At 45.4% G+C, this 23,219-nt stretch overlaps 2 protein-coding genes across 2 annotated transcripts; one reads left to right on the top strand and one right to left on the bottom strand.

Annotated features, from left to right (window-relative positions):
* Positions 1 to 1,698: 1,698 nt before the first annotated feature.
* LOC102067432 (transcription factor Jun) lies at positions 1,699 to 12,313 on the bottom strand. The gene is made up of 2 exons (XM_074532187.1): positions 10,530 to 12,313; positions 1,699 to 4,319 (listed from the first exon to the last, which is right to left on the bottom strand). The coding sequence occupies exon 1, from the start codon at positions 11,881 to 11,883 to the stop codon at positions 10,588 to 10,590; it is 1,296 nt and encodes a 431-aa protein (XP_074388288.1). The 5' UTR covers positions 11,884 to 12,313; the 3' UTR covers positions 1,699 to 4,319; positions 10,530 to 10,587.
* A 2,665-nt stretch (positions 12,314 to 14,978) lies between these two features.
* THAP1 (THAP domain containing 1) lies at positions 14,979 to 21,761 on the top strand. The gene is made up of 3 exons (XM_074532660.1): positions 14,979 to 15,275; positions 15,630 to 15,825; positions 19,823 to 21,761. Exons 1-3 carry the CDS (start codon positions 15,205 to 15,207, stop codon positions 20,288 to 20,290), a joined length of 735 nt encoding a protein of 244 aa, XP_074388761.1. The 5' UTR covers positions 14,979 to 15,204; the 3' UTR covers positions 20,291 to 21,761.
* The last annotated feature ends 1,458 nt before the right edge of the window (positions 21,762 to 23,219 follow it).

Below are 23,219 nucleotides of genomic sequence, written 5' to 3' on the forward strand. Positions count from 1 at the left end.
CATCTGTGTGCAAAGCCCTTGTCAACATACCTGTTTGAAGACTTCGCAAAATCAATCAGGTTCATTATATCCATACAGAGTTATTTGTTTTATTGTCTGTTTTAGGTTGCTTTTGTGTGGGGTTTTTTGTTTTTCATTTCTGGTTTTGTTTTGTTTTGTTTCATTGGGGTTTTTGAATCTATTCACATGCTGCAATTTTATAAAATTCTACCAAAAGCAGGGATTTTTAAAGGGTTTCTCAGAGGCTTCCTCTGTGCCAGCTAATTAAGTAAGGCAGAATAAGAAGGTACACACAAACCCAACCTTTAAAAAAACCCACGAAAGGATGTAGACAGACGCCCACCCACCAACTAGTTGCATGTAAGCTGCTGGGAGAGCAAAGCTCAGTTTGAACTGCTCTACTTCCACCTTTGATTTTGAAGAGCTACCCTGAAGGAGAAAGTTTCAGTGCCGTGCCTGAAGGCCTATGAAGAACCAGCTTGGACTGAAGAACTGTAGGAAGCAGCAGTTTGCTCACACCTCTTTTGGACAGAAAGAGAGCTTGGAGATGCTGGTGGTGACACAGCAGGGGGGGATTCTTGCCTTTACAGGAAATCCCTTATTCTGTTAATCAGCATGTTGCATGAACCCCAGTAATACTACCAGCAGCCCAGCCCATGACATTGCAAGGTATTGTGATTATAGTAATGCAGGCCATTAAGAGTTTTCTGCATCACAGAAGCTCAGCAAGAACCAGAAACCACCAAGGGCTTGCAAAGCTGGGTCCTATTGCCCAAGACCTGTCCTTTATCTGATGGGAGTTAGTTCCTCTGTTGAACTGACAGAAAGACATACTGCACGAAGAATGATTAATTTAATTCTTTCCCAGTCTGCACCTAACTGGAGCTACTCCTTTCTAAGGGGATCTCTTTTAAGTCATACAAGATTAGCCATCACAAATACCACACAGTGAGGGCACATGTGTGGTTCCCCAAACCTCAGAAAGATTTTTCAGTGCAGGCAGAAACTGCAGGAAAAACAAGCCAACTTTAGATGAGACACTATAGGAAAGAGAAACTGCCCTGGAAGATTGCTACAACTTCACAGTTGTGCTACAACTTCACAGATGGAAAAATGCAGAAAGCTGAAGAGCTATTTCACCAAAAGACTTATTCAGCAATACAGACCCAGCTGACTTTCCTGGTAAGATGCTGCACTGGGAGTTTAAGAATTACCTTCAGATATCAAAAAATAGAGGTAACCTTACAGATTGAATTTTAAGGCCATGGTGGCTCAGTTCCCTTCACAGCAAGATACTCCTGGTACTGACACCTCTTTAATCTCTCTACTTCTCCCCCTTCTCTCTTGCTGTCCTTAAGAAGCCAGTATTTCTGATTAGGAAGAGTGGGAGTGGCAAAAATCAGTGGCTAAATTTTGGTGTGCAAGACTATGCAGACTTGCCTATCATTTTCTATTTAAAAGTCAGGAATTGCACAATACTATATTGCAACATTTACTCCCTTCCCTTTGTCCTGTACAAAGTAGCAAAGCACAACCAAAGCAAAATCACTGTTGGGAGTGTTTAGATTGATGGCTCACATGTCAGAACTTCACTAAGCATCTCTGTAATTAACAGCACTTTGCAACAAAGCAAAACAATTCTCCAATATATACTTGTGTTGGACCTTTTGTTTCAGGGTTTGGGTTTGATTCTGTTGGTTTTGGTTTGTTTTTTTTTTTTTTTTTTTCCTTGGGGAGCATGTGGGAGAGTTAACAAATCCTGAATATTTAATCTGTTACACGTGTAGGAATGCTCAAGGGGCTCGCAAGAACTTGTTTTGCTGCACATTGAGCAACACCACATGGCAAAGCCTTGAAATTAGAGCAAATGCTTGAAGACAGGGCGTAGCTGCCTTTTGGAACTCGTCCTTCATGGGCTGCATTTTATTAGAGAGCAGACCTTTGCATCACCAGTCAGCATGCAGACCTGGGCTTTACTTGATGACATTTCAGCATGGTGGTTGCCATGGCTTTAAATAAATAAGGGTAAGTGTGAAATCACTAGTCATCAGGCCAAACAGGCAGGGGCACAGTTTCTAAAGAAGAGACATTTAGAAGACACTTATGCAGTAATAACAAAACAAAGTAAGTTTAAAAGCATTCTGAAGAGCAGTCCTAATTTTCTGCTACTTAAACATACAACACATACTACCATTAAATACTGTTTCAGAGATAAGTGTTCTTTTTCCCTTTGATTCAGTTTTTTTTCTCCTTCCTGGTGCTGCTAACTTCAACCATCATCTCTAACTACTACAAGGGGGGAAAGGAATAAAGAAGTAAACTTTATTAGACACTATTGGCCTGCTGGGAAACTGGTATCATACCATGTGGACATACCAGTTTGTATGATTATTTCACTTATAGCGTGCACACAAAGACTGTCAAAAATCACAATGATCTACAATACCATTTTAGTAACTGGCACAAAATGGTTTGGATTGATAAAAACACTTTGGCAGCATTTTAGGAATCCCTATTCTGAAGGTGTCATCTTGCAGACCATAAATAGGTGTCCTAGCTACTTATGGCCATAACTTAGGTGACATTAGATATAACAAGAACATTTAACTCCCTAATAGTACTTCCTCACTAATTCTGTCACCCTCCCGTGAAGGATGTTAAAAGACAGAATGGTAAAAGTTGGAAAAATCCAAGAATTCAAACTCTGTCTCTACTTGTGAAGAACAGCAAGTTATATATCAGTATCTTCTACTGCTCTCTTTCCATAGCTGTTACTAGGGAAAAAGAAGGAGACTATCCAAAATTAATTCTCTGGAACAGCATACTAACTTTATTTGACATTACTCCATTGCTTGTGTCCTGCTTTACAAGAAAATCTGAGGATTTATGAAACAGAGGTGCGGGAAAGATTGTCAAATTCAGTATGCTATCTTTCAAATTACTCAGCATGTACCAGAAGACTTCAGTTAGTCAGTTAGTTAGTTTAAAACAGTTAGTTCTTAAAGGTCAGTTTTCCATATGAGGCAGGAGGGACACATCCCTTGGGGCAGTGGGAAGCTCTCTGAAGAGGACAAGAAAATGGTATCAAACAACTCCTAAGAGTTCAAGCTATTGGTCATGATTTTTCACCTCTTCAGACCATTGTTTAAGAACAGGGATGCAGTGAGAAGCCTGACTCTTAACAGCTTCAGCTTTCTTCATCTATGACAGAAGTAATACCACAATTGGACAACCACTGATCGAAATTGAACAGTTGCAAGACACACTTCAAGGTAGTTATTAGAAAGGTTTTCAAATTTATTCAAATAAATTTTGAGATAATAGTAAAACAGGACTCAACCTAAAAAAAGTAATTGAACTTGCAAAACCAAAACAGAGACTGCAACCAATGATCTTTCTCTTCCCCTTTGTATGGGATGGGAGTCTGTTACTGATCTCCAGCAAGACAGCTCTCCAAGGCTGCATGGACGCTATTTAGGTGACTTACAATTCCATCCACACTTGGTTCTTAAATAGTAAGTAACAGTAGTAGTAAATTTTATCAGCAGTGTGCTAAATATCAGAATCTAGCAGTGTATTAGTGCACAGTGAACTGGTCATATCTATTATCTCCATGTCAGCAAGGCTTCAAACCCAACCATCACTTCAAAGCATTCCTACAGAAATGGTCATTCTTTAGTCAGAACATTTAACCAGAACATTTACTCCTCAAACTATTGCAGACCCTGTTTGTTACTAGTACTAGAAATTGAAAGCAAAGCTCAATTTACAGCTAGCTATGCTATGGACAGAGACAAAAAAGCAAACATCACGTAAGCCATTATTTAGGGTGACTACTTTAAAACGTTATTTATGATAATCATCATTTAACCTTGTAGTAAACGACTACACATGAACTGCAGCATTTCAGATAACATTAAGGCTAAATGTGACTTCAAAGTAAGTTCTCTTTTTGTGTTAAATTTAGCATTGCAAAGCTTGACAGTCCTCCAATTTGACTGGAAATCTAAAAAATCACCTTGTGATCACACAGGGAAATGCAGCTTAGTCTTCTTCTGGAAGAATCTGACCACAACAAAAGCATATGAAAAACCCCACTGTGTACTGTTGCAGCTAAGGAAATCCCAATTCCTTCCTTTGGCCATCCCCTTCTCTATGCATGATGGTGTCTAGACACAACACCTCAACATGCGTTTCCAGGTATCTGTGCTTCAGAAGAATTAGTTCATAAAGGCTGGATTTGCTGTTTCTTCAGTTAGTCCTCACTGACTTGAGAGGATACCGCACAAGCAGGACTCCAGCACAAGAACTCATGTCCCCTGCAGACACAAGATCAAGATTCAGAGTTTTTACATCGGTAACATACTTTTGTCAAGACTACTCAACTGTAAGTTGCATTTCAATACACAGCACTGGTGTGAAGATACAGATCCTACATTGGTTTCCTTCCTCCCCACCACTGTTTCCCCAGTGGGATGCTTCAAAGACAACTAGAGCAAGGCATTCTGACTGACCATTTGAAGCCAACTGTTTCAACATCCAAGCAGAGATCTGGTTTGTGACTATGGTGATGCAGAAAGTAAGCCTTCAGGTATGCAATAGCTTAGGAAAAAGTGCTCCCAGACTAAGGCAAACAGCAAGGATCAATGCCCGAAGCAAGGCAACAGGATGGTACCTTGGGAAGCTAGTCTCATTATGATTTTTGTGAATACATTTCTAGACTCTTAGCAACACACAAACAACAGCAGGTTCTCCACTGTGCACTCACTGTTGCAGCATTTCTCAGAAACCTACATTTAGCTTGTCACACATGACCAGTTCATGGAGAAGTTGCTTCTGTCCTGCCTCCAAGCTACTGAGTCGTTATGAAGAGAGAAGTTTCACAGCAAAACAGCTGCAAGACACTTCAGAGGATAAAAAGAGACAGATCTCTGAAACACTGGAGAGAAGTAATCATGAATTACTAAAACCTCTTGTCCCCCATAATTTACCTTAAAGGCCTGAGTCTCCATATATCCAGATTTAATTCAACATCTTCATAGTAAAGTTGCACCATGTGCGGCAAGATTAACAAGGCTCTTACAAACTTCAGATTCTGCCCTCTGTTACCAGAACATTTATCATTCTTCATCAGATACACTAAACCCTGATGCAAGTGACTGTGGTGTGAGATGTTAGGATGTTAACTCATCCTTCTCACACCACAGTTTGCAGGATTACTATGCACTGTGAAAGCTTTCTGTCCAAGATTTTTTCTGCTGATACAGGTCTTGCCAAATACTGAAAGAGGTGAATCCCTGATAGACTTTACTGTCCACCTCTGCTGGAAGATGAGCAGTGACTACAGAGTCACTACAGCAGTCACTACTGATCAAAAGAAGTGACCAACAAGCATCAAAACAGGATAAGAACTCTTCAACACTCATTCTTACAGTAAAACTTCAAACAAAAAACTGGGAAAATGGAAGTGATTTTGTACTAATCAAATATGTACACAGATATGTCATACTCCAATTTGTCTACTTGCTAAACATAGAAACTTGGAGAATCAAGTAAGAAAGAGCAAAATTATCCAGCAGCAGTTACAGCTGCACATATGAATAAATGAAAATGTTACTCATTGCTTTTCCTTTTTTAACTTGCACTCCAGAAGCAGGACACATAAAATGCATCAAAGAATGACCTATGTTACAAGCAGATGGGTTTTTTCCTTTTGCATATTAATCTCAGATATAGGAAAATTTTCTCTAAGAAGCTGCTAGATTCAAACAGTTAAGACTCCAGTTATGGCAACCAAGATGTTTTCTTTCAGCACAACTAGTAATTCAGACCTGGCATGCACCTGTACTTCAGACACTATCAAAAAATACTATTCAGTATTTTGGGAACCATCAATTACTTATATAACTGATTAAAAATTAGTTGCCAAATCAATTTCTACTTTAACAGCCGCAGAATGCCTCAGGGCTTAACCTGGGGAGGTCACTCCTTTGTCGAAGGTGAAACAGAGAGTCAATCAGATATTTAAAGGAATGAAGGATGCCTCATGACCCTTTCTTCTGTAAAGATACATATACAAACCAAGATGACAGAGAACTGTCATAGAGCCACCCTTGATCTCAAATAGAGCATGATAGTCAGTAGTGACTACTGACATAGTCAAGAGTCAAGATATGTCGAGATATTTACCTTTTGGAAGACCATCAAAGTCTTATAACAGAAAACATGACCATCACCACCAAAATCGCTCCTCACCATGATAAGGTGTCCAAAACACCTATGATTCTCAAAGTATGCAAAGTATTTGCTTTTGGAAAGGCTCTCCAAACACACCAAATGGGCTCAACCTGGAATCACATTAAGTTTTAAGAACAACTCACCAGCTACTTGAACCTGTTTGGAGACCTTGTGATTCCAACAGACTTCACTACACTGGAGACCAAACCAATTAACTTTCATAGCAATGGCATCATTTGAGTCAGTGGTATCAGAGTGGCTTTCTTGCACTCATACCAAGCAGAGCCAGATCTGATGGGAGCTCCACTGTCTGCCCAAGGAAGGACTGAACAAGTCTTCTCTTACTGAAAACATTCCCCCTCCTATTTCCCAAGACAGAAAAGATCTGATAACAAGTCAAATAAATCATATCCATATATGAATCGAACCCTTTTGCTGTAGCACCTAAATAAGAAGGCACTTCACATCTAAACAAAGATACTGGTTCAAGTACATTCAAAAATTGCTGGGCAAAAAACAATATGCACAGGAGCAAGCATCCAGCAAACAAAACAGACAAGGGAGGAGACTATTTAGTATCCAGAGCAGATTACATATGGGGCAAAGAAATAAAGAGGGATGTTTGTCATGGGTTCACATCTGGACTGAAAACCAGATTGGAAGGACATGAGGGTAGCCTGCAAATCAAGCCAGGCAGCATGAGTCTTTGCAAAGACTAGAAAATAGCGTGCACAAGTATAATAAAGCATGGTAGTTTTGGAGAATGAAGAAAAATGCTAAAAAGCACTGAGCTAACAGTGAACATAACTTTTATTTTGGGATTTAAATTTTTTTGTTTGCTTTTTATGAGTTTTGTTTTTGAGGGGTTTTGGTAGTTTTCTTTTTTTTTTTTTTTTCCTTACAGTAACACACAGCCAGTTTGCTTGGAGTTACTGAAAAGGAGCTACATGAATGCAAATCATATAAACAGTCTGAAAATTTTTTACCCAGTATCTATCTTTTAATGTCTCACAGTGACCAAAGTTTTTGGCAGAAAATCAAAAAACCTAAAAGACACATATGTTTAAAAACAAACTGAAGAAAAAAAGGCAGACAAAATAGAGAAGCCATATTTAAAGGTTTAGGAACACTGCAGGGCTAAAGGCCAGAGTATTGAGATGTTTTAGAAGACAGGAACAATCAAGTCTGACAGCTGCAGCAGGTAAGTACTCCTGAGTCTTTATATATTGGTTTAAAGTGTTAGGTGCTTTGGCTTTCCACTCAAATACCTGCAAAAAATACAGCAACCTCTAGCAGAACCAGTCCAAGCAGGAAAAAAAAATCCAACCACCCCAACACTATTCTCAAATTTTGGTCATGTCACTGTTAGATCCTGTTTCTCAGCCTAAATGCCAGATAAAAAAGGCATCTATGAAGGTAACTGATCACTCTACAGAAAACACATTTCTTTTGGACAAATCCACTACAAGAACAGTAGCCTCTGGCAGAGAGCTGGAGCTGCCAGCCTCACTAGTAATCTCTCATCAGTCATCACGGTGTGAGAGATGGCCTGTCACCACTTCTACCACTGAACAGATGTCAGCTACAACAGAAAGCAGGCTATCAAAGAAGTTACCACATGAGGTCTTTGATATGCTGGGTGTGAGACTGCTGTTGCAGAAAGTTCAAACTCAAGTGAGGTAATGTGGGGTGATTTTCAGCTTTAACATTACCATACTGGAAAGGGAGAGCTCATTATAACCCTGCTAGACTATAGCCCACTAGAGCCTTGCCCATGTCTGGGAAGGGGAACTGCAGTGATTTCCCATGCCTTATGGATCCCCCATGTTGCTTGGATATTGCTAATTTATTATGAGCAGAAATTACAAAGTAAGTAAAGAAGTATTGCACGGCTGCATTTATCGTTTTCCTGTGTTCTACCACAAGATCTTTACCTAGCCCTATACTCACACTCATTTAGAAAGACAAGGACCAAAATAGAGGTGCTCACCCAAAAATTCTTATGATTTTTTTTCCAGGATTCCCTAAAAAATCCCCACTTCATTACATATGCAGTAAAGTATCTCACACCTACCAGGCAGCTTTACCTTTCTCACTAGGGAAAAGTGTGAAGCGTGGGGGAAAAGATGTTTTTTATCAGTTTCTCCAGACTTGCAGCATCTTTGCAGAAGGATGACTACCAAAGAAAAAAAACCATTTTCCACCCAGTTATTATGTAACAGGCAGTGCTACAGACTGTATGCAGTATGGTTCAGAATGCCCCTAAGAAGTCTTTGAACCTGTGTTAAGATCAAAATTTTTTTAATCTGCTCATTAGTAATTCTAACAGCAGAATGTACTGTTACAAGCAATCATTTCAACCACCAAAAAGGCTCTGGTGACATGATCAAACAGTTACACAATGATTAATATGGCTTCTACCTAATTTGCATATGCATTAAGAAAAGAAATATCCTCGGAGCCATCTCAGCTACAGTAACAGCGTAACTACGCATTCTCATATAACTTCATACATGTGCCAGGAAAGACTGCACTAAAAGGAAAAGCTCATACACTTGGTTGCTGCAGCTCAACTTTCTGAAGAGATAGCACTCACATATCCCCAATAAAAGCATGAAAAACTGTGAGTCTATCCCATTCTTACTGGATTTCAGCTGTAGCCTTCAGAAGAGGTAAGAGATGCTCACCAGCTCCTGAGAGGCCCTAACAGATCTGTACACAGAGAGATGTCTATGCCCTGTTGGCTCCTCATACGATTACCCCTTTTCACCAGCTGGCACAGACACGTATCCCCATGAAAGATTTGCCTCTGAGTTCAAGCAGAGTTTTTAGCACAGTTTCAGCGAGGGAAGAGGGCCCCACACTGCAGCTGGATCTGCTCAGGAGAAGCCGTGCCCTCCCCCAGCGGCAGGGCCGGCCCGCGGCTCCGCACAGAGGGGCTTCTGGCGAGGTGACCGTCACACTCCCACAGACCCTTCCCACCGCACCATTGCCACAGGGCTCGGCAGCGCTGCGCTAGCGGCTAGGCTCAAAATACACAGGTGCAGCAGAAGCATGGAAGGCAGTGGCACCGAGCAAGGGACCTAAAGCTTTCAAAAACTTATTGAGGATTATGTCTAATCAGAAGAAATAGTTCCTTTGCTATACTCTTCTACTAATAAATTCTCGACAAAGAAATAAATCACACCGAATCCTCCCAACCAGAAAAACACTTCACATTCTAGCATTGACTCTGTCTCTGGAGTATTGCAGGAAGTTTCTTTAGAACAAAGTAGACCAAGAAGCGAGATACACAGATTTCTACTGAAAAATAAATCTAGTTCTCCATAATATTTCTGTGATTTATTCAGACAGAATACAATGGAATTATCACCTTTACAGCTAACCCACCCCAAATCTGAGCCCTTTTCTGTATAGCACTGAATTGTTACTATACTGTGGAAAGAGCACGCACTACTGGAATGTACACAGTGAAGGAAAAAAAAAGTAAAGCTCTTTTTGCCAAAGTAACCATTTTCTCTGCTAACGTGTTATCTAGAAAAATAAGGTCTAGGCAACGTCCAAAAAGTGTTCAAGTTTCAATAAATAACTATCAATGCCCCAAGTTTGCACTGGCACAAGAAATATGGAGCATACAGGTTTAGAAAACTATTTTCCTATGACTGAGTCAGCAATGCATTTCAATCTGCTTTAAGATTTACAACAAAAATCAGTTCCCTCCAGGGTTCGATTTGAAAATCAAAGCCATGTAAGTGCAAGAGCACCCACACAGCTGTCTTAACTCTCAATGGCAAATTAAAGCTCTAGAGAAAGACAGTATTTTAAAAAAGGTTCTTTATCAATACCAAGAAAATATACATAGCCATATTATGTTTTAAATATATATATACACGCACATCTTTTCAAAAGGTACGATTCTGGCTATTTTTCTTTAAGTTTGAAAAGCTTATCCATTGCTATACAGTTCAGTAAGGTGTATTAGGAAACACACGTTTTATATCCCCCATGAAAATAAAGTTGAATCTTTCTGTAAACAGTAATTTTCTTATTTTCGGAAATCTCTACAGACCTCAAGTACTTCACTGAAAAATTAACAACCACCTGCCCCAGAACCACCCACGGAGACCCTCGCTGCTGAATGCGACACGGACAGAACTCGGGAAACGCTTAGCAACACCCGGCTCCCGCAAGAAAACGCCTTCTCCGGGCGCAAATAAATAATAATAATAATAATAATAATTAATAATAATAAAAATAATAATAATAGCAGAAGGGCGGCAGCAGGCGCGCACCTTGGCCCCGCGGTGCCCCCGGGCGGGCTTGGGGCCGGGGCCGGCGGGGTGTCCCTCCTCAGCAGGCGCTGGTCTCCGGCGCGGCGGCGGCCGCCTCGGGGGGAGTCTCCCGCGGCTGGGCGGCGGCGTGAGGAGGAGGAGGATGCCCGGCGGCGTTGATGTGGCAGCCAGAGGAGAGGTGGCTGCGGACGCGACCCTGCAGCTGGGTGACCTGGGCGCGGAGGAGGTTGGCGGTGGCGGCCAGCTCGGCGTTCTGCCCCTTGAGCGCCTTCACCTTCTCCTCCAGCCGGGCGATGCGCTCCAGCTTCCGCCGGCGGCACTTGGAGGCGGCGATGCGGTTTCGCAGCCGCTTGCGCTCTGCCTTCAGCCGCTCCTGGCTCTCCGCGTCCAGCGGCGACAGCGACGGCGGCGTCGGCGCGCTGCTGCCACCCTCCCCGCCCGCCGACGGCGGGACCTCGGGCACCGTCTGCGGCTCCTCCAGGGACCGCGCCGGCGGCAGCCGGCCGCTCCCCAGACCCGCGGCTCCGAAGGCCAGGCCCGGCGGCGGTGGCGGGGCGGAGGCGGAGGGGTAGGCGCTGCCCGAGGGGCTCAGCGGCCCGGCGGGGTTGAAGCCGCTCAAGTTGGTGTAGACGGCCGGAGGGTCGGCGGCGGCAGCGGCGGGGGCTCCCGGTGGCCCCGGGCGGGCGGTGCAGCAGGGTCCCGGCGCGGAGAGCGGCGGCGGCGCCGTCAGGAGCTGGTTCTGCTTGTGCAGGTCAGCCAGGGCCTTGACGAAGCCGTCGGCGAAACCCTCCTGTTCCTGCGTCACCGGCTGCCGGTACAGGAACGGCCCCGCCGCCGCCGCCCCGCCGCTCCCCGCCCCGGGCGCCGTCGGCCCCGGGCTGCCCGCGCCCAGACCCGCGCCCCCCTGGATCAGCAGCTGCTCCAGGTCGGCGGCCGGTGGTAGCTTCAGCAGCGGCAGGTCCGCAGCCGACCCCAGCGCGGCCTCCGGGCCGCCGCGGGCCGCCGCCGCCCCGCCGCTGCTCCCCGTCTCCGCGGAGCCCGCGGTGGGCGGCGGGGCGGCGGCGGCGGCGGGCGGCGGCGGCAGCAAGCGCAGAGCCGCCGCGCTGCCGCGGGCGCCGGCAGGCGGGCGAAGGGCGAAGGGCCCCGGGAGCGGCGCGGGGGCGGCAGCCGGCAGGTCCCGCTTCTTCCCGGCGCTCAGCAGCAGCTTCTGCCCCGCCGCCGCATCGGCTCCAGGTCCGCTGGCGGTACCGAAACCCGGCAGCGGCACGAAGTCGGGCAACAGCTCCAGTCCTTCCTCGGGGTAGAACGGCGCCTCCATCTTCACGGCGGATCGCCCGCTACGCCCGCCGCTCATGCTGCCGCCCTCGCCGGCCGGCGGCGGCTCCGGCGCGGGGCGGGCCGGGCTGGGCGGCTGCTCGGCGGGGCCGGCCGCCCTCGGCTGGCAGCGGGGACTGAGCCGCCTCCCGGCGCCGCCGGACCCGCGCCACGCCCCGGGTCCGCTGCCCGCCCCTCCGTCGCCGCCTCCCTGCTGCCGCCGCCGCCGCCGGTCCCCCCCGCCCGCTCCTTCCCCCGCCCGCCGGGCTTGCGCGGAACGGCTTCCCGGTGGGGTGTCCGTGGGGAACCCGCGCTGCTCCTCCCTCTCGGAAACTCGCCCCGCGAGTGCGGTGTGGGAAAGAAGGCAGTGCTGGGGCCTTCGTCCGGGAACGGGGGGGTTTTCTCGGGGCCATCACTCCGGCCCGGGGACCGGGAGTCCTCAGGAGGAAAGCGAGCAAGAGCATCGCGTGGCGGCTGCTGGGGCAGGTGTGGTGCGTTCAGTCTGTGATGGATGGGCACAGGATAGTGCAGGTGTCGAGGACTAATGATTCTCGACAACACGGTGCTGGGAAGTCTTACAGGAAGTGCTTGGCCGTCAGGAAACACGCCAACTAGTCAAACTAAAAGTCACTCAGAAGATGGACACGAATTTGATGTGGCCTTTTTTTCCTGGGGGGAGGAGGAAGTTAAGAAAAAGGATTTGAAACATCCTAGACATATTTCCAATATTTTCAAAATTACTGAAATGTGAATATTTCAGTTTGGGCGTTGTATTTATTTTTTATCTTTAGTCAAGATGATTCCCTCTGCCCTTCTCCAAGTTTGTGAAATTCTTATGGGATGAGGAAATTTCTTTCCATAGTCTTTTATAAATCCCTTTTGCTTCAGGATACCTATGTGATCCTGACAGAGCTACTGAACACTCTCCTTTAAGTCTTTAAAATCAGCTTGGTGACTGATGGTCACAGTGACTCATCTACACATTCACCAGATGTCTTCATCTGTGACGGACCCCCTCAGTTAGGTGTCACCTTCTGCAACCTACTCATGCTTTCATGCTTTCTCCCCAGGCATTTACTTCCTATATATCAAGACCATGTGCCTCTTCTCACAGTGTCTAGTGAAGTTGCTGAGTTCTGCTCTTAGTGTCGTGATCTATATGGCCATGCTGTGCCTAGGTTCATTCCAAAATCAGCAGTGGAAGAGGACATGGACAGTGCTATCAAGTGCAGGACTTTGACTCAGAATCCCTCTTCAGGTCCATAGGAGAACTGGAGTCTAGGTGCACTGACTAAGGCCTCGATGACCCTGACTCAAGTACTTTGGGGCCCCCAATTCTTGCGTATGGTGCAAGAGTTCCTTTTCAACACAGCCCAGCACCTTCAGTCCCTGCCTGGCTGTGTCACAGGTGTCACTCTCTTCCGCTCCATCTCCTGGTTGAACCTTGGACCTGTGTTTCCAGTTCTATTACTGGCACCATCTCCTGCTGCTCCTACCTGAATTACCTGGGCGGACCTTGTACCTGGTTCATCACTTCACCTTGTGTGGGTGTGTCCATTAGTGTCTGCCCGGCTCTTGTGCTGCAGGACTCTGTCCAGGCTGATGAGCCTGGGCTTTGGCTCTGGTCACCTCTAGCTCATCTTGCCATGGGATGGCCTAGCCCTTCTGGTCCCTGAAGCTGTGGCAGAATTGCTGCCCAGAAAACTGGCAGCACGAGGACGTGAGGGAGAAGAAAGTCATCAGGCAAAGGTCAGGGACAGAGGCATTCACATGGAAAGGAGAGGAGTAAGCATGTTTTTCTTGGTGAGGAAGGTAGTGCTAGAAAGAGCTTATTTTGGTTTTCTTGTCTCTTGGCTGACCTAGCAAGAGAGGGAGCAGAGCTAACAGCGCTCAGCCAGCACTGAGTACTGACAACAGCTCATGCGAGTGGCTTTGTGGAAGTATTGCTGAAGCTGCTGTACAGGCTTTTCTGTCATACTCCCGGACAAGCAAATGGCAGTGACTGGTACCTTCCATCAGCTGGGCAAAGAGAGCTGTCCAGGAAGAGAAGCCATAGCCACCAAGCTAAGGCAAATAAACCTTCTCTTTCCCTCACAAAGAAAGTGTAGAGGGGGAAAGTAGGCTGAGGAGAAAATTATGATCTTTGTGGGGTCAGAGAAAAAGCCATGGAGGCTCACTTGGGTCTGGGATCATTGTCAGTGAATTTCTAGATATAATGTTACACTTGACTGGGGCGACCCTAAGGGTGGGTTACCTTGTCATTCCTATACAAAAACTGTCACTTATGTAGGACTGTTTTAGTTGTTGATCAAATGCAGAGTGAGCCCACAGAATGGGAACATGTCGACACTGCTTGAAATAAACTTATTTGTAACAACAAATCGATTTGTTGAGAGATGTATCTACTGTTTGCTGATGTACCTGCGAACTACGTTTAGATGAGTGACACGGAGTTGTTTTACACGTCCTTAATGCAACTGTGTGTTATGGCAATGTGGTCTTCCCGTTGTTTTCTTTTGCCTTTCCCTCGCTTCTCATTTATTTTTAATTTTTTTTAAATTTTTCTCCCCGAAAAAAGTCAGACCCTCCCGCCAGGCTCACAGCGCCAGGTTCTTCCTGTCCCTGTGACAGCCGCGTTGTGCACACTCGTCCGTCCGACCGCACCCTGTCTGCCGGCTGGGACAACCATCCCTGGCCAGGACTTCGGGCATGGCTCGGCCGGAGGAGGCCCTGACGGGCTCCCCTCGGTGAAGGAAGGGCCATAGCGCAGCCCTCAGTCCCAGGGTCTGAGGCGCGGCCCAGCTGTGGGTGCGGGCCGTGGGCGGCGCTGTGGGTGCGGGGTGTGGGCCGCTATGCCCAGCTGTGGGTGGGGGGTGTGGAGGGGAGCGGCGGTGCCCAGCTGTGGAGCGGGGTGTGGGCGGCGCTGCCCAGCTGTGGGTGCGGGCTGTGGGCGGCGCTGCCCAGCTGCGGGTGCGGAGTGTGGGCGGAGCACGGGCCCAGCTGTGGGTGCGGTGTGGGCGGAGCACGGGCCCGAAAAGGGGGTGGAGCAGGGGACAGGAGGCGGCCGGATTGGCGAGCCTGATGAACAAGGCCCCGCCCGCACGCTGCGCGCCGACGCGCCCAATGGGCGGAGCGCGGTGCGCGCCGCTACCGCGAGAGGTTCCGTTGAAGCTGGCGCCGCCATCTTGGAGTTGGGAGAGGCCGCGCGTCCCGTTCCCGTCCCTCTCCGTAGGGCCACGGGCGCGGGGGGGGGCCGCGGGAGGCGGGGGAAGCATGGGCGCCCGGCGGTGAGTTTGCAGCGTCCCGCCAGCTCGTCCGTCCCCACGAAGGCCGCCCCGCAGCGGGCGTGGGGTTGGGCGGGATGGTGCAGTCCTGTTCCGCCTACCGCTGCCGGAACCGATACGACAAAGAGAAGCCCATCTCTTTCCACAAGTAAGCGCGCACGGGCGCCGGGGCGGGGTCGCGCCGGGGGCGGGGCCAACGCGGGACCGCGCGCCCGAGGATCGCGGGGAGCCGCGGGGGAGGGAGCGCGTGCGCGGGCGGGTACCGACGTACGGACGGACGGACGGACGGACAGACAGGCAGACAGAGGGATGTGTCTGTTCGCCCGCTCCTCCCGGCGTCTCCCTGGGGAAAGTCGAGGGACGGCACCCTCTGAGCCGCCTGTTGCAGAGCGAGAGCGGGCTGAAACCTCACCCCCCCCCCCCACCCCCCATGCGGGTCAGGAAGGTTTTGGCTCCGGTTGTAAAGCTTTCCAGAAAAGCTGAAAGTGCCTCTTGCTTGCAGGTTTCCTCTTACAAGACCCGATCTTTGCAAGAAGTGGGAAGCTGCTGTTAAGAGGAAAAACTTCAAGCCGACCAAGTACAGCAGCATTTGCTCAGAACACTTTACCCCCGATTGCTTTAAGAGGGAATGCAATAACAAGCTCCTAAAAGAGAATGCTGTGCCCACAATTTTCTGTTACACTGAACCCGGTGAAAAGGTAAACCCAAAGCACCCATGGCTGCAGGTGCCATAACGTGTTGTGCATGTCACTGATTGCAGAGTGGCAGGGCAGTGAGCAGGGAGAGGATGCAGGCTGGGAAGGATGAAGGCCGGCAGGACGCTGAGCCTGTATCCCTCGGGTGACCAGGAGGACTGTGGTGACTCAAAATACCTGCAACAGCTGTGTTGGTTTTGTCTGAGGCTCTCTGAGGCTTTGGAGCACAAAGTGTTGTACAGGCAGGCACTGGCTTTCACCTGCTCATGTGTCTTTAATTCATATGTCTATTTAATTCAGCATCCATGTGCTGATTAAATGGAATGGCAACAAAGTAAGAAGCTATTACCCTGTCGTTAAACTGTTTCACTGCAATTCTTGCGTATTCAGAGTCTGAGAGAGCCTTCATTAATACTTGCAAATGACACTTAATCTCTTCCCATGGCTGATGGCTACTGCCAGCATTGAAAATGCAGTGGATGTTAACTGTGAAACTTAACTGGCCTCTTTAAGAGAGCTCTGCGTTTTGGCTTTGCAAAGTTAAAATGAGTGGCAGAACCGTACCTGTACCTCTATCTGTCTGTCCTGAGAGCATCTCTGTCTTGCCTTAACATTGTTTTCAAAAGCCATACTGGTCCCTGACTTCTGATGATAGAGTCTTCTGAGTGAGGTATTCCCTTCACTGTGCCACTAGAACAATTTACTGTGAGATGCAAGTTACTTATGAGTTCTTACTTCTTGATGTAGTAACTTCAAGACAAGAATGGAAAAGACTGATTTTAAACTCCTTTAAAGGATATAAAATATTTGATCTCTTACTACTTTGCTATTGAGAAAGTGGTAAAGGAGAACAGCGGTAGCTAGAGTAGGTCTGGGGGGCAAAAGACTTAAATGGGATGAAGTGCACAGAAGAAAACTCAGACTTTTTCTTGTTCAGTTTTTCTCTTTATATATAATATTGGAGTGCTGCAGAAATAAAAAGGTTACACATTTGAAAAATGAAAAGTGGCTAATAACACAGAAGAGGATATAAACAGAATGCAAACGAGGAGACAGACAAGTTACAGGGAAATATGGTTGTGTTTTTTGTTTGATTACACTTCCTTGCTTATCTGTGAAATACACAGTTTCTTTGTTGTGTGTAAAATACTTGCAAATTTTTTTACAGTCTGAAAACTGAATGGGTGTATAGGGTAGTCTGCAAAAGTACTGTTGGTGCAGCAGGATTAGTAGTGAGCCACGTTCCCAATTTCGCTGTCATACCTGGATCTACAAAAACACAGAAGAGTGAGTGCCCTTTAATTCTGAAGGATTCAGTTCTATTTTTATTTGTTCCATGGCACTTTTGAATAAACTGCCACATATCTTCAAGTAACAACGTAATATCAAAGAATAATTGTGGTTGTTTTGGAGTTGAATCCACATGGATTTTGAAATACAGATTTTTATCTTTTACACTATGTAATTTGTAACTTTTTCTTTACTTATGTCTTAGAAGAAATATTTGTTCACTAGAAGAAATAGTTAGAAGTCATTGATGATGTCACAGAGATACCAAAGATCTGTTCTCTGTGATATGTTGTGACAATAATAAATTGTATATAGAGGTAGCATATGCTCTATAGCTTCAAATAGAAGTCTCTGTGAATTCAGCAGTCTAGCAGTGATCTGATTTTTGCTTTTGTTTCTAGCAAGAATGAAAGGTAGAACTAGCTTTTTGCTAGCTCTACCTTTGCCTTGTAGACTTTTTTTAGCAGAAAAATTTGATAGTCACAGCTGATAGGGTCAAGCTCTTTACAATATTCATATGTGAATTAGGTATGCTAACAGCAGCAGTTTTTTATAAATGAGAAATAAGATTGGTAGTTGGCTGATTTTGTACTTTCGTGTGATCAGTTATATTTGAGTGCATATTAAACTTCCCTTTAATGCCAATCTTTTCTTCAATACCAATCACCAAACTGCCTTTTCAGTTACTGTCTGCCAAGTGCTGTAGTTTGTGTAGGGGACAGGTAGACACCCACTCATCTATCTTGCTTGTATCTTAAGTCAGTGAAGCTAATGAACAACATTCAGATCTGATGAGCTTGATATTTTGATGGTGAGGACTGTTGGTTGTTCTTAAAATCAATGGCTGTTCTTAAAACCAATGTTTTCCCAGTCCTTATGCTTTTCTTTGTACTAATAGTGTTGGCAACAGGTGGGTAGGTAGAAAATTTTTTCAGTGCCTCTTTTACCGAGAATGTTTTAAGCTTTCTTTTCAATAGGCAATATGCAAGGTCTTTGGTTTCAACAGTGCTTTTTCAATCAACATGTACACAGAATCATTTTTGAATTATACTGGATTCTTTTGGGGAAGAAAAAAATCTGATTCTCTGCTCTGGCCTATACTCAAATGAATCTGTGTTGTCCTGACCTGTACAAGTGGACCTATCAAGAGCAATGTGACAAAACCTGCAGTTTTATCTGCAAAAAAACCCTACAGTGGAGTGAGCCAATTGATATTTTGCTGCTGCCAAAAGGGAGAACTGTGCTTCTCCCCTGTCCATTCCATCTGCCAGCTATGTAGTCCTGTTTCTTAACATTACCTGGCAGTGTGAGCTCACAGCCCAGAGAGCCAAACGTGTCCTGGGCTGCATCCAGAGCAGCGTGGGCAGCAGGGCAGGGAGGGGATTCTGCCCCTCTGCTCTGCTCTGGGGAGAGCCCACCTGGAACCTGCAGCCAGCTCTGGGCTCCCAGCACAGGAAGGAGATGGAACTGTTGGAGTGGGTCCAGAGGAGGCCAGGAAGATGACCAGCGGGATGGAGCACCTGTCTTAGAGAAACAGACTGAAAAAGTTGGGGATGTTCAGCCTGGAGAAGAGTAACGGGTGGGGAGACCTCATAGCAACTTTCCAGGATCTAAAGGAGGCGTACAAGAAGTCTGGAAAGGGACCTTTTTATAAGGGCAGGTAGTGGCAGGCCAAGAGGGTATGGCCTTAAGCTGCAGGAGGGCATGTTTAGATTAGATATTAGGTAAAAATGCTCCACTGTGAGGCTGGTGAGGCACTGGAACAGGTTTCCCAGAGAAGCTGTGAATGCCCTATCCCCAGAAGTGTTCATTGGTTGCATGGGTAATGTGGTCTAGTGAAAGGTGTCCCTGCCCATGGCAGAGGGATGTTGATACTGGATGATCTTCAGGGTCCCTTCCAACCTAAACCATTCCATAAATGTATGATTTTCACTTTTTCTACATATCAAGGCAGGTGTATGTTGTACCTTTTGTTGCATTGCTTTGACATTTAATAATGGACAGAAAATTTATGCAGTGATAATTTGAGATCAAATAGCTTTCTGTCATTTTAGCAATTATATTTGAGCAAAAAGTAAATACCAAGGATGAGATGGCTGCTTTGCTGTTGAAGAGCTGTTGATTTTGGTTCATGATGTCTCTTTTAACCAAACCCTTACGCTGCAGCCCAAAACCTGTTAGAGTCTCTCCCAGTTGTTGAGAAGACTGGTCTTACTGTGTCTATCTCTCTGCTGTGTCAGCCTGCTCAGTAGTTAGCCCTCATTCTACCTCAGCAGCAGATTGTCCACTTCTGATGTGTTTTTGATTAGATTAGCTGGTAGGTTCAAGTATGTAGTGGTATGATGCAGCAGAAAGGAGGAGGGACAAAGGGGGATGAGATGGCAGCAATGAGTTGCTAGGTCATCTGAACTCTGTTTTATGGAACTGTAGTCTGTGTTCATGCTTCTTAAGTAATTAAAAAACCTATTTAGACATAAGGGCTTGAGTTTCAAAGAGCCCTTAAAATGAAGCTGGTTAAAAATATGTCCACTTGAGAAGCCAGACAGAGCAGGCCCAGAAACGTTTGACAGTTTTGAAAATTGTGTCTTTGAAATTTATTTTATTTGTTTAAATCCCGGTTGTTTAGGTTATTCTGGGGCTGTAATAAGGGAGTTGTGTTGCAAACAATGTTAAGCATGAAAATGTACATTTTTTGCCTTGGTCTTTCTAGTCTGAAGAATTTGCAGAGCAGCCAGAAGATCCACTGCCGCCTCCTCCACTGCCACCGCCGCCACCGCCTCCACCACCACCACCACCACCAGCAGCTCCAGTACTACCACAGTCTCCATCAACTCCTTCTTTTCATTTGTCTCAAATAGATGCCAGATTTGTAGATCCCAGTATTGGATTATTGATGCCCCCTCTTCAGACCCCCAGCAATCTTGCTGTTTTTTGCGATCATAACTACACTGTTGAGGATACAGTCCATCAGCGGAAAAGGATTCAACAGCTGGAGGAACAGGTTGAAAAACTGCGCAAGAAGCTCAAGACCGCACAACAGCGGTGCCGGCGTCAGGAAAGACAAATTGAGAAACTAAGAGAGATTGTTCAGTTTCAGAAAGAAAAAGACATATTAGCAGGAAAAGGCTATGTGATTCTGCCTAATGACTATTTTGAAGTCGTAGAAGTACCTGCCTAGGAGTCACGAACATAGTTTTCACTTTGGTAGGCCAAGAAATTTAGTTTAAAAATTAAATTCTTTCTAATTCTGTAAGACTTTCCAGAATTCTAAAACAGTAATTAAGCAGTCATACAAATAAGATAATATTTTTTCTTTATTGTCATTTCAGTTTGATATACTTTTAATATATTGAAGATGCAAGTATCTCAGAATTAGAATATGCAATGAATTTACAAAATATTAATTGCTTCCAGAAGGAAAGGACACAAGATTAAAGACACATAGAAATTTACTTTTTTTACAATGTCTGTCTCATGCTTACAGGGGCTGGGAACTGAATCTGGGTGAGAGTGAAGTTTAGGTGGTTGTACACCTAGTGCTTTGTCAAGACTTCTAATGTTGGCTTTGGTAATCCCCAGTAGGTAGTTTTCACTGATTTTAGAAAGAACAGAATTAGGTCAGCTAACATCTGCAAGTGCTGCAGAAAGATAGCTAAGATGCACATTTCAGTCTGGGAAAACTTCGTACTTCAGTTTGCTATGCATTTGAAGAACTGCAAAAAGTAATTTCTGGATCCCTTTGGGTGAGGTATGTAAATGAACCTCTTCTTTTGGAGTAACTGTTCAGCACATGAGTGTTTTGAGGGCGATGAGGAGAATTCTTTAGCATAGGACCTGTAGAAGCAGCTTTTGTTTTGAGGGCACTTAAAAATAATCCTGAAGTGCAGGGCTGAACTGAACATGTATGTTACTGTTGGCAGGATGATTAAGACTGTTTACAGTGACTGCTTGCAAAAGGACACTGGTAATATACAGTCCCAGTATGTTGTAGGATCATCTTCCCATTAACACTGTAACTGGTAGAGTATTGTCCTTGGTTTTGAAATTAACTCTGCTGTCAACATGTGTAGCTTCAGGAAATGAAGTAAGTTTGTTCTTCATCCAGGGAGTCAGACTTTTATGGCTTTGCAGTATACAGTGGTTTTATTTCCTTTTTTCACTCCCCAAAGGGCATCCACCAAAGGGCAGATAGGGAACTAGACTTTGGAGTTGCTTGGTGCTAGACTGGTTTATAATATCTCAAATGCTGCTGCCTCTTCTTCAGCCTTATTAAGACTATTTCTAGTAAATTTAGCATGACAAAGTAGTGCAGCAGATTGCACTTACTTTCTAAAAATTTATTTAGTCAACAAACTCATTGAAAATGAGATAAAATGGCTAACCCCAATGCAGGCTTCACAGCTGAAATTCCTTGATGTACAAGACATGAGGAAATTTGCTTTTCTGAGTCTGTGTCAAACTTGTGTGTGGTGAGGGTTCTAGCTCTGATGTTAAACAAGCCTTGTTCATGATGGCTTTAAAAGCTTCCCTTAATATCCTGTTAGCATGACATTTTGAAATATTTCAAACCAGTCTTGATACTTCTGACCTCACTCATGCCATGTGTCTATTTTCCCTACCATTTCATACACTTAAAATGAACAAAAATGCCAATGCTTCCTTTTGTGTACATTTATTATACCTAATTAAAAATTTGAAAAGCAAATGATGTGTTAGATTTTTAATTACTCTCTTTTCTCTTTTTCCAGGATTTTGCCAAAATTGTCTTGACATTTTAAATTTTTATTTTCTACTAGTTTCCTTATTTAGAGTTTGGGCTCCCAAGTCTTGCTGCTGTTACACTTAGTGTTTAAAATTGGTAAAATTCAAAAGTGACAAGGAAAAGACGTTTAAAAAACTGTTGCTATGCTGTTGGCATGTGTGCCAGATAGCAGATTGTGTCTGTTTTCTCTGCAGAAAACCCTCTCTTCTTACTCTGCAGGAATTTCAAGTGTCACTTCCTGAAGCACAGTGCATTACTGCAATACCGCACCCCTGCCACCCAGCTCTGCGCCCCAACACTTGGTTGTGTACTCTCACCACTATCCTTCTTATGTCCTCCAGTTCTCTGGAGGTGACTGAGGTGCTGGCTGCCCCCTTCTGTGTGGCACTTTCAGCTCACTAAAGCAGCAGGTTTGGCTTGTAGTGGACAGGCAGCAGAGGCAGCAATAGTACCACACCTGATACTATTTAAAGACAGGGCCAAAAGCAGGGCATGAGGAGAAATAAATCCTCTCCTCTGGATGCAATGAGCATTATGTCAGCTTCTTCTGAAAATACATGGGTAGCTTCCTACTCTGAATGTTCAGCGCCATTTCCTTCCACCTGGGCCATGCTTCCCTGTTTCCCCCCCACCTTATGCTCTGGCTGCTGTGTTTGTTGGGCCCTTCCTTTGGGTGTTTTAACTTGATAAACTTTTAGGGAAGCAGGCAAACAAAACTAAGTCTGCAAGTTAAATTTTAGGTACAGTGGTAGATGGCTGATACGTGGTTGGTGCGCAGAGTCCTTGTGTCTTTAAGCTGTTTGCATTGGTGAAGTTGATTTAACAGCTGACTCAAAAATGTTTCTTCTTTTGAGGGGATTGATTATTCCTTGTCTGGACAGTTTCAGAATTAATATGCTGAAGAGGGGACTGCTGCGACTGCAGTTGTCTTCCTTTCCTCTTAGCAGATGAAATTACTAAGAAGAGATGCAGCCTATTGTGATAACATGCTTACATTTCTCCTGCAGCAGCTATTTTTTTTTTCCTTGCCAAAAAAAAAGTCGTGTTAACTCCTGATGTAGTCATGGCTGGGCTAAATGTGGACTTCAGTTGACATATGAGGGCTCTCAGTACCACAGAGCTGTGAAGTGGGGAGAAAAGATTGGTACAGAATCAATTGATTCTCTTTTAGCAATTGACTTTATGCACTGCACCCTGTCCCTCACTCTTTCACAGTCTCTCTTCTGTAGTAGCAGTATAGAAAGAGAAGATGAAGGCTCTCTGCTACTGGTGAGGCTAGGAAAATAATTCTAGCTAATAAGCACAATATGTTCCACTAGCGTGTGTTAAAATTTCCTCTCCTTTT

This window comes from Zonotrichia albicollis, chromosome Z (genome assembly GCF_047830755.1).
Source record: "Zonotrichia albicollis isolate bZonAlb1 chromosome Z, bZonAlb1.hap1, whole genome shotgun sequence".
Taxonomy (NCBI): Eukaryota; Metazoa; Chordata; class Aves; order Passeriformes; family Passerellidae; genus Zonotrichia; species Zonotrichia albicollis.

Excerpts from the sequence above, each read along its gene's own strand:
- LOC102067432 (XM_074532187.1), bottom strand. The coding sequence starts at position 11,883 with ATGAGCGGCGGGCGTAGCGGGCGATCCGCCGTGAAGATGGAGGCGCCG.
- THAP1 (XM_074532660.1), top strand. The coding sequence starts at position 15,205 with ATGGTGCAGTCCTGTTCCGCCTACCGCTGCCGGAACCGATACGACAAA. Across the intron at positions 15,276-15,629 it reads AAGCCCATCTCTTTCCACAA|GTTTCCTCTTACAAGACCCG; the intron begins GTAAGCGCGCAC and ends TCTTGCTTGCAG. Across the intron at positions 15,826-19,822 it reads ACACTGAACCCGGTGAAAAG|TCTGAAGAATTTGCAGAGCA; the intron begins GTAAACCCAAAG and ends TGGTCTTTCTAG.